We start from the raw sequence: 14,447 nt of genomic DNA, 5'->3' as shown, positions 1-14,447 counted from the left end.
GTAAACATCTGGTGTCCTATTTATTTCATGCTTTTATTTCAATGATTGCAATTTAGTATAAAGCTTATGTCTTAACTAGGGGTCAGAATAATAATTTACTGAATTGACAGGAGACCCAGGTTCAATCCCTGGGTCAGGAAGATCTCCTCAGGGAGAAAATGGCAACTCACTCCAGTATTCTTGCCTGAGAAATCCCATGGACAGAGGAGCCTGGCGGGCTACAGTCCCTGGGGTCACAGAGAGTCAAACATGACTGAGTGATTAAGCACAGAAGGGCACATTTATTTATTTGGCTGCACCGGGTCTTAGTTGTGGCATGTGGGATCTAGTTCTCTGACTGGGGATCAAACTTGGGCCCCCTGTGTTGGGAGCGTGGAGTCTTAGCCACTGGACCACCAGGGAAGCCCCTGCTTTACTCATTTGGCAGGTCTTCATTTACGAATGACAGTAGCTAGGTTGCAGTTGAAGATACTTTTTACGATAAAGGTTTTTCCCCATTGATTTGCAGGAGGTGAGCTTCAACATGCTTGACACCGCAGACGGGGGTCTGCTCAACAGCATGAGACGTTTGCTGTCTGACATCTTCATTCCTGCTCTCAGAGCCACGAGCCATGGCTGGGGTGAGCTCAAGGGCCTTCCAGAAGCCTCCAGCCTTCAGCAGGAGTTCCTGGGCTCCCTGGAAGGCTTCGTGAGCATCCTGGCCAGCGCGCAGGAAAGTTTGAAGGAGAAGGTAAGAATGACTGTGTTATTCCTTCAAAAAATATCTGATGGTGAACAAATCAACACCTAGGTGTGTAAAACTTCTCTTAGAGGGTCTTGATTCCACTACTTTGCAAATCTTGAAAATATATTGTGCGTGCTTTATTGTCCCCTGAAGATGTGGTGGTGACTAGATTTAAATTCCTGTCATTTGGAGCAATGAGTGCTTTGTGGGTTCTTTAGAAACATTGGCCATGGTGGAGAACTCTCCACATTACTCTGTCATGTCAGATGTTGGACTGCAAGAAGAGTATGAAGTGCTTCTGGTATTGCTTTGCAACTTAGAAGGAGAAATTTGGAGCCAGAGTGTGGTATGTGTTTTTGGGGTGGTAGTGGGGGAGGTTGGGGGGTGATGATGGCAGGGATGGGAGGAAATTTTGAAGAGGCAGGAGGAGAGAGGAATGGATATATCTGAAGACAGTGGGTTGGGTCCTGTGGTCCAGCCAGTGATCAAAAGGGCCGTTAAGAGTAAGTTTGACAGGGACTTTCCTGGTGGTCCAGTGGATAAGACTCCATGTGCCAAATGCAGGGGGCCTGGGTTCAATCCCTTGTCAGGAACTGAAAGTGTTAATCACTTAGTCATGTCTGACTCTTTACAGCCCCATGGACTTTAGCCCGCCAGGCTCCTCTGTCCATGGAATTCTCCAGGCAAGAATACTGGAGTGGGTTGCCTTTTCCTTCTCCAGGGGATCTTCCAGACCTAGGGATCGAACATGGGTCTCTTGTATTGGCAGATGGATTCTTTACTGTCTGAGCCATCAGTGAAGCAGAGACTACTTGATTTTTAAAGACATAATAAGGCGGAAGGATACTGGAGTGGGTAGCCATTTCTTTCTCTGGAGGATCTTCCTGACCCAGATATGGAACCCAGGTCTCCTTCATTGTAGGCAGATCCTTTACTGTCTGAGCCATTGGTGAAGTCCCGCTGTCAGGGGACTCAGCTCCCATATACTACACCTAAGCCTACGTGCTGCAACTACAGAAGCCTGCGTGTCACAACGAAGACCCAGCACAACCACACACACACACACACACACACACACACGCACGCACGCACACAAAGAATAAGTTTGGCCTTTGTGGGATTTGGCGTTGATAATATTTGTGCCGCCTACAGTGAGCCTGTGTTAGTGCTGCCTCGGGGTAGAAGGTGGGGCAGATGCTTTTGCATGGTGAATGCAAAACCATGACAGATGACAGCCCAGATCAGGCATGAGAGGGAGACACAGAAATGGATCCCGTGAGACCAATGACAAGGTAGTGCTCACTGCTCTCCAGGGAATACTGAGACCCTTTGGGACCCATCGGGATGTTGGCAGGGAGGCAGACAGTAGGCTCTCTAAATGATGTAGGATGAGGGAGTTGAGTAAATGATAGCCAGACACGGGGAGATGGTTCCAGCGAACATTTGAGTTATATTTGCAGTTGACTATGATGCAGGCCGCCTAAATGCAAGTTGAACCAAATTCAATAGTTCTTCTCCTGAAAAGAGTACTGCTTTCCCAGGGTTCCATTTCATATTATGGTAGAGGTATTAAAAAAAGTGGAGGAGGGAGGCGGTGCCACTTCATGAAACGCAGAAGCCTCCCCCATAAAACCAAGGCCAGGTCTAGGAACAGACCTTCCACCTGCAGGTGGAAGGTGCAGTGTTGGGGGGGTGCTGCTGAAATCTGAATTTAGAGGCTTATAGGGCTAGCTGCACCTTTCCCAGGAGGAAGATGTCCTTATCAAATACTGAGGTACTTCTGGATCATGTGTGTGCATACTAAGTCGCTTCAGTTGTGTCCAACTCTTTGTGACCCTCTGGACTATAGCCCGTCAGGCTCCTCTGTCCATGGGATTCTCCAGGGAAGAGTATTGGAATGGGTTGCCATTGCCTTCTCCAGGCTTTTGGGTTGAAAGTGAAAGTTGCTCAGTCGTGTCCGACTCTTTGTGACCCCATGGACTATACAGTCCATGGAATTCTCCAGGCCAGAATACTGGAGTGCATAGCCTTTCCCTTCTCCAGGGGGTCTTCCCAACCCAGGGATCAAACCCAGGTCTCCTGCATTGCAGGCATATTGGCAACCCACTCCAGTACTCTTGCCTGGAAAATTCCTTGGATGGAGGAGCCTTGTAGGCTACAATCCATGGGATTGCAAAGAGTCGGACACAATAGAGCAACTTCACTGCTTCTTTACCAGTTGAGCCACAGGGGAAGCCCCAAAATAGTGGAGTGGGTAGCCTATCCCTTCTCCAGTGGATCTTCTGACCCAGGAATTGAACCGGGGTCTCCTGCATTGCAAGTGGATTCTTTACCCACTGAATTATGAGAGGAGTTAAAAAAACCGTGGGTTTCTTTTCTTCTTTTTTTGGCTGTGCCTGCATGTGGCAGGTCCCCAACCAGGGGCCAAACCCAGCTCCCCTGTAGTGGAAGCATGGATTCTTAACCACTAGACTGCCAGGGAAGTCCCCTTAGCTTTCTCTGTTAAGTCAAAGTCAAACACACCTTCTTTCCTACCCCTCTTCACCCCTCCATCCCCAAATGAATCTGTGTATTTGCCATTGAACTTGCTAACTATAAGGGTTTTTTTTGTTTGTTTGTTTGTTTCTGGACAGGGACATGAGAGTCTTTCCCTCTGGTTAGTTTCAAAAAAGAATGTGATAGATTATAGATTACCCTCCCCTCAGTCATTTTTTGAAGGTCCCCATTTTCGTTGGTTTCATGAGTTGACTCTAATTTCTAAGTTCTCTATCAATTCCCGAGTTCTGTGATATTGTGTCTGTCTGTCTCTAGCTCACTCTTCTATTTTTTTGACCCCAAATTTTAATTCGGACCAATCAGCTTTACTGGTGTGCTCAATGCCTAAGGAGGATTCCCACACTGATTTCATGAGCATTTCCCCGGGGAGCAGGGCAGTTAGAATCTCCTTAAGATCCTTCTGGATCAACCGAAAGAGTGTGTGTGTATGTGTGTGTGTAGTGTGTAAAGTAACATCATCTTATTCTTTAACTTTCATTGTAATTAGGTGAACCTTCAAAAGTGTGATGTATTTGAACTGAAAACATTGAAGGAACCCATAGACTTCTTGACTCTAGCTAATAACCCTGAGACTATGGAAAAAATAGAAGGTTGTATGAAAGTATGGATCAAACAAACAGAACAGGTAATTTTCAGAAATCAAACATCAGAAACTAGCTCTCTGAACATTGACTAGTTCACATGCCATGTGACTGAACCAGCCAGTAGAAGAAGGTTAGACCACATCCCAGTCCCATCTGTCTAAGTATTTTGCTGCAAGTCCCTAAAAAAGATGAAAGGTTCATTGCAATGTTAATTTATCATCATTAGTTAAGAAGAGATAATAAGAATTCTAGGAGATGACAGTAAATGACTTTATATACTTATCTACCTAAAAGCCTGCAGTTGGCCAGTTTTTTCCCTCAAGATGTAGTTAGTTTGGAGAGAATGCCTGCACTATAGGAAACTTTCTAATTCAATGGGTCTTCCAAGACAAAGCTCGAGACTTAATCTTTAAAAAAATATTTTCAGAAAAGTGAAAGCTGGGTGTTACATCAGTAAGGAAGCATAATGGAAATGAACCAACTGAAGGTGTGAGGACTTTGCAAGGTTGTATTTCTCCGAGGTTCTAAGTGAATAAGCCAAAGAAAGTTTCTGAGATCAGATTCTCCAAAAGTTTATGAAAGCTCCTTAAACAAGTAGTTTTCACTTAGAATGAGTAAACCAAATTTTTGTTAAAATTTAAAAAATGGATACATCTCAGGTTAGTAAAAGGTTGTCATTCGAAGCAGGCAAATGAATAAAAATGTATCATAACTCAGATAGCAGAATTTACTTATTTCCTTATATTTTGCTTATGTGTAACTTTTAAATCTCCAGCTGAGTCACTGGCTCATGGTTCTCCTGTGCATTCACAGGTCCTTGCTGAAAACAACCAGCTGCGGAAGGAGGCAGATGACCTTGGGCCTCGAGCAGAGCTGGAGTACTGGAAAAAAAGACTGTCTAAATTTAACTACCTTTTGGATCAACTGAAGAGCCCGGATGTGAAGGCTGTATTGGCAGTGCTTGCTGCTGCCAAGTCGAAACTTCTGAAGGTCACCTTTTGCTTTATGAAGCGGGAATGGAAGTTCTTTATACGCATGTCATAGAGTAATTAGGAACAGAAAAATGATATTCTACCTTAATGAAAAAGTAACTTTAAGATTAAATGATACCACCCTTTTGTAATTTTACAAACTATAGAAATAGCCTTTGAATGAAAGGTATTTATTGGCTGGTATACATGTATGTATGGGCTTCCCTGGTGGCTCAGATGGTAAAGATTCCATCCCCAATGCAGGAGACCTGAATTTGATCTCTGGGTGGGGAAGATCCCCCTAGAGAAGGGAATGGCTACCCACTCCAGTATTCTTACCTGGAGAATCACATGGACAGAGGAGCCTGGTGGTCTACAGTCCATAGGGGTCACAAACAGTTGGACACAACTTAGTGATGAACACATGTGCACACACACGTATGTATCTGTATTACTAGAGGACATTGTAAGTCATTAATATGTAACATAATAACATGATTATATATTATGAATTCAGACCAACGAGGAGTAGTAATAATGAAGGCTTAAACTCTTCTAATTTTTTTTTTTTTTAGAACTGGTGTATTTGTTTTATATCCCTGTGTAACAAATTACTCCAAAACTTCACCACCTGAAACAATAAATATTATCTCACAGTCTGTGGGTCAGGGGTTCAGGTGCAGCTTGTAGTCACTGCATCACCGACTCGATGGGCATGAGTTTGAGTAAGCTCCGGGAGTTGGTGATGGACAGGGAGGCCTGGCGTGCTGCGATTCATGGGGTCGCAAAGAGCCGGACACGACTGAGCCACTGAACTGACTGATTGACTGACTGTAGTCACTGAGTTGTGTCCAACTCTTATGCCACCCCATGGACTGCTGCCCACCAGGCTCCTCTGTCCATGGGATTTCCCAGGCAAGAATACTGGAGCAAATTGCCATTTCCTTCTCCAGGGAGTCTTCCCGACCCAGGGGTTGAACCTGCATCTCCTGCATTGGCAAGCGGAGTCTTTACCGCTGAGCCACTTGGGAAGCCCTCGGTGCAGCTTAGCTGGGATCATCTGACTGGAGATCTCTTAAGGTTGTTGTCAGGATGTTGGCTCATCTGAAGGCCTGGGTGGGGGAGGATCTTCCTCCAGGTTGCCCATGTGGGATTCAGTTCCTTGCTGTCTGTTGGCTGGAGGCTTCCTTCAGTTCTTGGTCATAGAAAATGTCAGAGTGAGGTGCAAAATGGATTCAGCAGGCTGCGGAGAAGACAGTGTAGGTGAAAATGAAAGTGCTGCCCCCGCCCCCGATGCTCTGTCCTAGTTATTGACTAGATTTCATGAGTGAAGGCTTGGAAGAGACACCTTTAAACATTTAGTCGAAAAATTTTAATTGCTCTCCAGCGTGGCAGGGCCCCTCACCCCTCTGGACTGAGTTCTACGTAAGAGGCACAGGACAGACTGAAAGTTGGACCCCTGGGACGTGTGATGACATTTATGCAGTCATTAGTTGGAATTTTCTCTATTAATCATTGCACTAAAATTTCCTTCCTGTATTGTGCTTAGACATGGCGGGAGACGGATATTCGAATCACTGATGCGGCTAATGAAGCAAAGGACAATGTTAAGTATTTGTATACACTTGAGAAGTGCTGTGACCCCTTGTACAGTAGTGACCCTGTGAGTTGAGATTTCTACCTCTTTAGTCTACTCATGACCCTTTTATGCTAGCTGAAATGAGTGTGGAATTTTGGTTCATGAATATTACAGTTTGTTGGAAAAGTCTTAGAAACCTCTTTTTATTCTCAAGAAAATTATATGTGCATCTATATGCATACATATATACATCCATATACATGTCTATTTCTATGTATCTCTTTCTACATAAATATGTATATTTTTCTGATGTTTTCTGAGATATATATTATATTGTTAAAAAATTTATTGTATATTCCATTTCCCATTAAATATTGTAATTGACATCCTAGACTACATTCAAACCGTGGTGGGAAGAATTATTGGCTGATTTTTTAAAAAAATCTTTTAACTTTCGGATGTGCCTAGTTTTATTTATTATAAAATTAACTGTTAACACAACCTCCTTGACCTTAACAGAATGTTAATGTTTCTTGCATTGAGACAAAATGTGATTAACTGAATATAGCTAAATAATTAAGATGAAATTACCCCTCAATGTGTTATATTTATAGAACATGTTAGATAATATTTTAAAATTTAAATAAAAGTCTTTTACCTAAGTTTTATTCTAATGAGGACAGAGTGATTACCCTGTTAGGATTTTGCTGACTTTGATATGTTTCCCTGAAAAGTTTTGTGCTATCTTCCAGATATCCATGATTGATGCTATTCCTACTCTTGTAAATGCAATTAAAATGATCTACAGTATCTCTCATTACTATAACACCTCTGAGAAGATCACATCTCTGTTTGTAAAGGTAAGAGCCTAGCCTAGAGTCCATGTTCACTTAGATTTCCTTGTCAATGGTTAATTTTGTTTTTTATAATTAGAAATTACCACAATGGTACAATCCAATGTCTGTGTATCCTACAATTTACCAAAAAGTCTTAATCTCTTGGTAGAAATAGAATTAAACATACATGGGAAGCTGATTTTGGCAAATCATAAAGCATTATTTTCCAAAGTAATAATTGTAAAAGATATTATATTATTTATGTAATAAAAAATGGAAAAATATTCTTTTTAGAATTTCTTTCCCTATGTTATTTAGCACATGATTTCTTCCTATTGGGTAAATTTTAATTAAGAAAAGCTATATATAACTGGCTATCTTCAGTTTCATATTTTATGTGCTGCTGTTCCGAATTTATTTCACGCCACGGTTGTTTACTTGGTGTTATTAGAACAGTAATCATGGTAATAAAAGCCACTGCAATGTTCCAGTAATCCATAAAGCAATTATAATGATTCTGCCAGAAACCATAATGATGTTTAAACCTTATGTCCTGACTCATAAGTGTTTATGGTGAACATTGTTGCTTTTCCCATTTTTGAACAGTCTCTAAGAAGGAAATGATTTTTTCATTACCAAGGTGAAAATTTTAAATGTTGTATTAAAATAGAGGCATTTCCCACTCCTCAGGACTGTGTTCAGTTCAGTTCAGTTCAGTTACTCAGTCATGTCCGACTCTGTGACCCCATGGACTGCAGCACGCCAGGCTTCCCTGTCCATCACCAACTCCTGGAGTTTACTCAGACTCATGTCCATTGAGTCGGTGATGCCATCCAACCATCTCATCTGCTCTCATATTTGGGTAGAAAGGAGGGGAACCCACAAGACCCTTTTCCATCCTCCTCATACTTTAATGTTACGTTGGAGTCAGGAGGGGTATTCCCCGAGTAGAAGACTCAAAAGTCAATTTGTGTGACCATGCATGTCCAGGTTTCATGCATTTTATTTGCAAGGCTTGTTTTAGAACATAACTGTGAAAGCACCATTTCTCTCATTTTTGAAAACCTTTCATTGTGAAAAATTTGCAGCAGGTACAAAAGGAAATATAATTGTATACTGGATCCCCTTGTATGTATCACCCAGATTACCCACGATCAACACATGCCCAGTCATGTTTCACCTAACCTTTGCACTGCAATCCCAGGCATATGTACAGTACAGTCATCCCATTTTCCTTTTAATTAATTAAAAAATCCCCAGTAGAATTCCAAAGTTTTTTTTTAGGTTTAAAGGGATAAAGCGTTGGCTTTACATACTTTATATTTACTCTTTTTTTCTATTGTCTTCTGCTTTTGACATTTCTGCTACAGATCATGGTGTCATGAAATGATCAGGGTGGACAGTTCTTTTCATGGCACTTGGAAACTGTGAGTTAGATTTTAGAGAAGGCTGCTGAAGAAGACTAAGAAAGCTCTTGATAGCTTTTAGGTAGGGAAGTGAATCCTTTCTTCGTTGGTTAAGATGTTCATCCTGCATTAACATAATGGTCTGAATTGTTGATTTTCTGTAGACCTCCAACTCTGCGATTTTACGAATCATTTTGAAAAGAGATGTGTAGAACTTAAAAAGGTTGATTAGAAGCAGAGAGTGGAATGGTGGTTGCCAGGGGCTGGGAGAGTGTGGAAAATGGGAAGATGTTGGTCAAAGGCTGCAAGCTTAAAGTTGTAAGATGACCGAGTTCTGGGGTCTAATGTACAGCTTGAAAGTGAAAGTGAAAGTTGCTCAGTCAAGTCTGACTTTTTGTGACCCTATGGACTATACAGTCCATGGAATTCTCCAGGCCAGAAAACTTCAGTAGGCAGCTGTTTCCTTCTCCAGGGGATCTTCCCAACACAGGGATTGAACCCAGGTCTCTCACATTGCAGTCAGGTTCTTTATCAGCTGAGTCACAAGGGAAGCCCAAGAATACTGGAGTGGGTAGCCTATCCCTTCTCCAGGGGATCTTCCTGGACCAGGAATCGAACTGGGGTCTCCTGCATTGCAGGCGGATTCTTTACCAACTGAGCTAGCAGGGAAGCCCCCATGTACAGCTTGGTGACTATGTTTAGTACTGTGTTATTTAGTTGAAAATTGCTAAAGAGCAGATCTTAAGTTTTCTCAACACACACGCATACAAATAGTAATTATGTGAGGTGTTGGATGTGTTAATACTTGATTGTGCTAATCATTCTGTTATGAATATGTATACCAAGCATCACTTGTAAACCTTAAGCATATACAGTTTTTGTTTGTCAATTATACCTCAGTAAAGCTGGAAAAAAATAGTTAGTGCTTGATCATAGTTGTGAAGGAAAAACATAAACCCAAAGATTTATTCACAGATGTCATATTCGGAGAGGTTAGAAGAGCTGAGGACCCTCTAACCCAGTTTATGCTTGACGGCTGCTTACTGTACTTGACATCATTTCATTGAAAAATTCCAGGTGACCAATCAGATGATATCTGCATGTAAAGCCTATATTACCAACAACGGAAATGCTTCAATTTGGAGCCAGCCACAGGATGTTGTTGTGGAAAAAATACTATCTGCAATTAAACTTAAGCAGGTAACAGTCAACTTAATAATATATTTAGAATTTTAAAATTATTTTTACATTGTTTTTTCTCTGGACTTGCTCGGTCCCTTTGTTCTGCGAATGGCCGGCAGTGTGTTCAGGACGGTTAATTATCTCTCTCTCTCTCTTGCTATCCCACAGTTTAAGTTGGTAACTCACAAAAGCTCCCTCCGATTGACCTCAGGGCACTCAGGCCTGGTCCTTACCCTAAGCAATGCCGCCCGCTCCTCTCCGTTCCACCCCCACTTGCTGGTGGCAGATGCGGGCATCTGGGGTACTTTTCTGCTGGGAGTTGCTTTTAGGCACGTAATCTGTGGGTTTTATTTATTGTTCCCCTCCCAGTCAGGTTGCCCTCTGAGATTCAAAAACTTCCCCCAGACCCACCAGTGCGAGGGTTTCCTGGTGTTTGGAAACTTCCTCTATTAAGACTCCCTTCCCACGACGGATCTCCGTCCTTAGCTCTTTTGTCTCTCTTTTTATCTTTTATATTTTGTCCTACCTCCTTTCAAAGACAATGCATTGCTTTTCTGGGCACCCGATGACCTCAGCTAGCGATCAGAAGTTGTTTTGTGAAGTTTGCTCTGCGTTCAATTATTCTTTTGATGAATTTGTAGGAGAGAAAGTGGTCTCCCCGTCCTATTCCTCCGCCATCTTCTACCCAATATACCTTTTTAAAAAAAGTATTTATTTATCTGGCTGTGTCACGTTTTAGTTGTAGCATGGGGTATCTTCATTACATCGTGTGGGATATTTTCTTGCTGTATACAGACTCTCTAGTTGCGACGTGCAGACTTAGTTGCTCCAAGACATGTGGGATCCTAGTTCCCCTACCAGGGATCGAACTTGTGTCCTGCATTGCCAGACAGATTCTTAACCCCTGGACCACTGTGAAAGTCCCACCCATTAAATAATCTATCAGTTATCATATCGTGTGGTTGCATGTGAAGTTGCTTCAGTTGTGTCCAACTTTGCGTCCCTATGGACTGTAGCCCGCCAGGTTCCTGTGTCCATAGGATTCTCTAAGCAAAAATGCTAGAGTGGGTTGCCATGCCCTCCTTCAGGGGATCTTCCCGACCCAGGGATCGAACACGAGTCTGTTATGGCTGTTGCATTGGCAGGCAGGTTCTTTACCACTAGTGCCAGGGTAGTATGGGGGTAGTATGATAACTGGGCCCCCAGTTATCATATTAGTGGTTGCTAAAAAGAATGGTAATCTTTCACTGTTAAGAAAAGTTGAATGCTAGTAAATCAGCCCCCCACATTTATTCACTTACTTTACCCTTTAGGGGACTTGCTATGTCCCAACACCACACTAAGTACTAGAGATACAAAGATGAAGTTGTTTCCTTAAGCTTCTTATAGACAAACAGGGAGCTAAATGAAGAGTTAGGCTTCTCCTAACACAGTGAGACCCAGGTGGAAAGGCTTGCATCTTTGAGATATATTATGAATAGTTAGGAGTTTGGACTTCCCTGGTGGTCCAGTGGTTAAGACTCGGAGCTCCTAATGCAGGGGGCACAGGTTCAATCCCTGGTTGGAGAAGTTCTGCATGCCTCATGGCAAAAAAAAAAAAAAAAAAAAAAAATTAGGAGTTTGCTAGGTTGGGGGCCAGGAAAAGATTACATCCCAGGCTGATGAGTGAGTGACTACAGAGGTATGAAATGGAAAGATTTTGTAATTCCACCCTAAATTTGCTATCACCTTCACTTAAGAGAATAAGGCTGATGTCTTTGTTGTGTTCCCTTTCTTGTATTTTGGTTTTTAATTTTAAGGAATACCAGCACTGCTTTCACAAGACAAAACAAAAGCTTAAACAAGATCCAAGTGAAAAACAATTTGAATTCAGTGAGATGTATATTTTTGGGAAATTTGAAACTTTCCACAGACGTCTTGCCAAGATAATGGATATCTTTACAACCTTCAAGATATACTCAGTCCTGCAAGATTCTAAAATTGAAGGGCTGGAAAACATGATCAGTAAATACCAGGTACTGTACTTCAAAACTCAATTTGCTACTCTTATCCATGAATAAAATTTTCATGTTTTTATGCAAATGACTATTTAGAATGCTTCAGATTATAGTCTCTAGTGCAAAAGATAAGCTTATGGCCCTTAAACAATAAAGCAGTTAAATTTATTTGAGAATTGTGCAATGGTGCTAATATATTCTTTTCAGGTATGTGATTATAAGAATGACTTCCCAATAGTCTAAAATTAATCATCATTAGTAAAAGCGTTTTCATTAGTAGCACAAGAAAAATGTTTAAATATAACTTATTATTTCATTTATTCATGTAAGAAATATTTAATCAAGCATATACTGTGTTAGGCTCTACTTGACACTGAATTCTGAATGATATCTGATTATATCTGCAGTTAAGCATTTTATATGGATTCATGTTTTTAACATGAATTTTAACATGAATTTAATAATGAATATAGTCAGTTTTTTCTTGTTTGGGGTCACTGACACTAAACCTTAGTTTTTCTTTTTGTCCTTGAATTTGAAAAGGATCATATAAATTACTGTCACTCATTGATTTTTCTCCTCTAACAGTTTAGGTCAGTATAAGGAATCTTTTTGTTTCCTGAGTATATCAGATTCAGGGGGAAAAAGAAAAACCTTTTCTATCTACCAGGAAATATTTTCGCTGAGCTGTATGTAATCTTCAAGGTGGATAATCTATTCTTTGAAACTGACAGTTGTGCACGACAGAGATGGACTATATCCATTTATTTTTCAGTTTGGAATCTAATTAGTTTTCATTCTTAATGAAAAAATAACTTTGGAGCATATTTCAAAGTTTATTTTTGAAGGAGAAGTTGAACTGTACAGCCAAATGCAGATAAAGGCTATTCTAATCTGATAAAAATACTGGGAAGAAAAATTGCTTTCAGAATCTCAAGTGGATGTATCAGAATGTATTGAGATAAAATGTAGGTGGTTTGTGAAAGTGTAAGGTAAGATTTTTGTATGTTACAACCAATGGAAGAAGCTCAAAACTGTGGCCCATGGAAATGACCCTGAGGCTCCTTGTATGGCTTCAGGGTCCTGTCCACCCTGCTGGCCGCCTCCCCTGCTCCTAGTCTCCTCATTCGGTGTTCTCCGGACATGGGACAGGCCACCTCAGTTCACCTTCGGGCTTGCAGAGCCTTTCTTCTGGAAAGTTCTGCCTCCGAATCATCACATGATTCTTTCCTCCTTGGCCTCCAGATCTTGATTAAATACCCTCTCAGTTAAGTTTTCCTTGATCTCTGTTTTACCTTACTCTATGTCATGTTACTTATCACTGTCTGAATCTATCCTGTTCATTTTTTGTGATAAACCTAGATCTCCCTTTCCCCCACTGAAGATATAAAAGCTCCTGAGGGTGGGAATGTTTCTTTGTTCTGTTCATTCCTGTATCTGCAAAGTTTACTGGCATATAATGGGTGTGCAATAAATATCTGACAAGTAAATGATTTAGTAGCTTGAGTTTGATTAGATGGTTTAAAGGTCATGGTTGATCAGCTTATTTACTCAGTATTTTTAAGTGGACCATTAAATCCATTTATAGAGTAGAATTTTCTAAGGGCCCCAAATCCTTTAAAATACCACCTGAACATGTAGGAATATAGCTTTTCCATGCTTCTTTTATACATTTCCTATAACATGATGGGTATCATTACATATATATATAGTTGTATTATATATAATTGTGTGTATATGTATAAAATTGCATGCTGTGCTTAGTTGTGTCCAACTCTTTGTGATCCTGTGGACTGTAGCCCACTAGGCTCCTCTGTCCAAGGAATTCTTCAGGCAAGAATACTGGTATTTCCATGCAATAGCACATGTGCAATTGCATACATATATTTAATGTATACAATTATATATGTATATATACACATGCAATTGTATACATATATTGGAGAAGGAAATGGCAACCGACTCCATTATTCTTACCTGGAGAATCCCATGGGGAAAGGAGCCTGGCAGGCTACAGGGCATGGGGTCACAAGAGTCAGACATGACTTAGCGGCTAAACCACCACCACCAAGCTGCAGCCTGTATCTTTGGGGCTTTCCTGGTGGCTCAGTCGGTAAAGAATCCACCTACAATGTGGGAGACCTGGGTTTGATCCCTGGGTTGGGCTTGTCCCCTGGAGGAGGGCATGGCAGAATCCCCATGGACAGAGGAGCCTGGTGGGCTGCAGTCCATGGGGTAGTAAAGAGTCAGACACGACTAGGTGACTAAGTACTACATATAGTACTACTGTGTGCATATATATGTACATACAATTGTATGTATATACAACAGTATATGCAATTGTAAACTTGATTATACAGTTATAAATTGTCTATACAGTAGTAAACTTGATTCAGGAATTTATGCAGCTTAGGCACTTTTGTCTATTGAGAGGTTTGAGTTAATGTTTAAATGGAAATGGCTTTGAAGAGGCGTTTGTGGAAGCTGGTCCAACATTCTTCATAAAAATTATATGCCTCTGTCAACAGTGTGGGCACCTGACTTTGAGAATGGCTTAGTACCTGGTTAAGAATGATCACAGAGCATTAGAGCTCATTATTCAGAGTAAACAA

General features: G+C 41.2%; 1 protein-coding gene across 1 annotated transcript in view; it reads left to right on the top strand.

Moving 5' to 3' along the window:
* The window catches only part of DNAH5 (dynein axonemal heavy chain 5), a 317,085-nt gene that overhangs the window by 72,218 nt on the left and 230,420 nt on the right, over nt 1–14,447 (top strand). Inside the window, exons 5-11 of the mRNA XM_043489075.1 lie at nt 509–730; nt 3,768–3,905; nt 4,678–4,854; nt 6,385–6,498; nt 7,167–7,274; nt 9,734–9,856; nt 11,638–11,853. Of these exons, the coding sequence (XP_043345010.1) occupies nt 509–730; nt 3,768–3,905; nt 4,678–4,854; nt 6,385–6,498; nt 7,167–7,274; nt 9,734–9,856; nt 11,638–11,853 (1,098 nt within the window). The remainder of the gene's footprint in view (nt 1–508; nt 731–3,767; nt 3,906–4,677; nt 4,855–6,384; nt 6,499–7,166; nt 7,275–9,733; nt 9,857–11,637; nt 11,854–14,447) is intronic.

This window comes from Cervus canadensis, chromosome 16 (genome assembly GCF_019320065.1).
Source record: "Cervus canadensis isolate Bull #8, Minnesota chromosome 16, ASM1932006v1, whole genome shotgun sequence".
Lineage (NCBI taxonomy): Eukaryota > Metazoa > Chordata > Mammalia > Artiodactyla > Cervidae > Cervus > Cervus canadensis.
The sequence above is the reverse complement of the archived record's forward strand: the minus strand, read 5'-3'. Positions and strand labels throughout refer to the sequence as shown.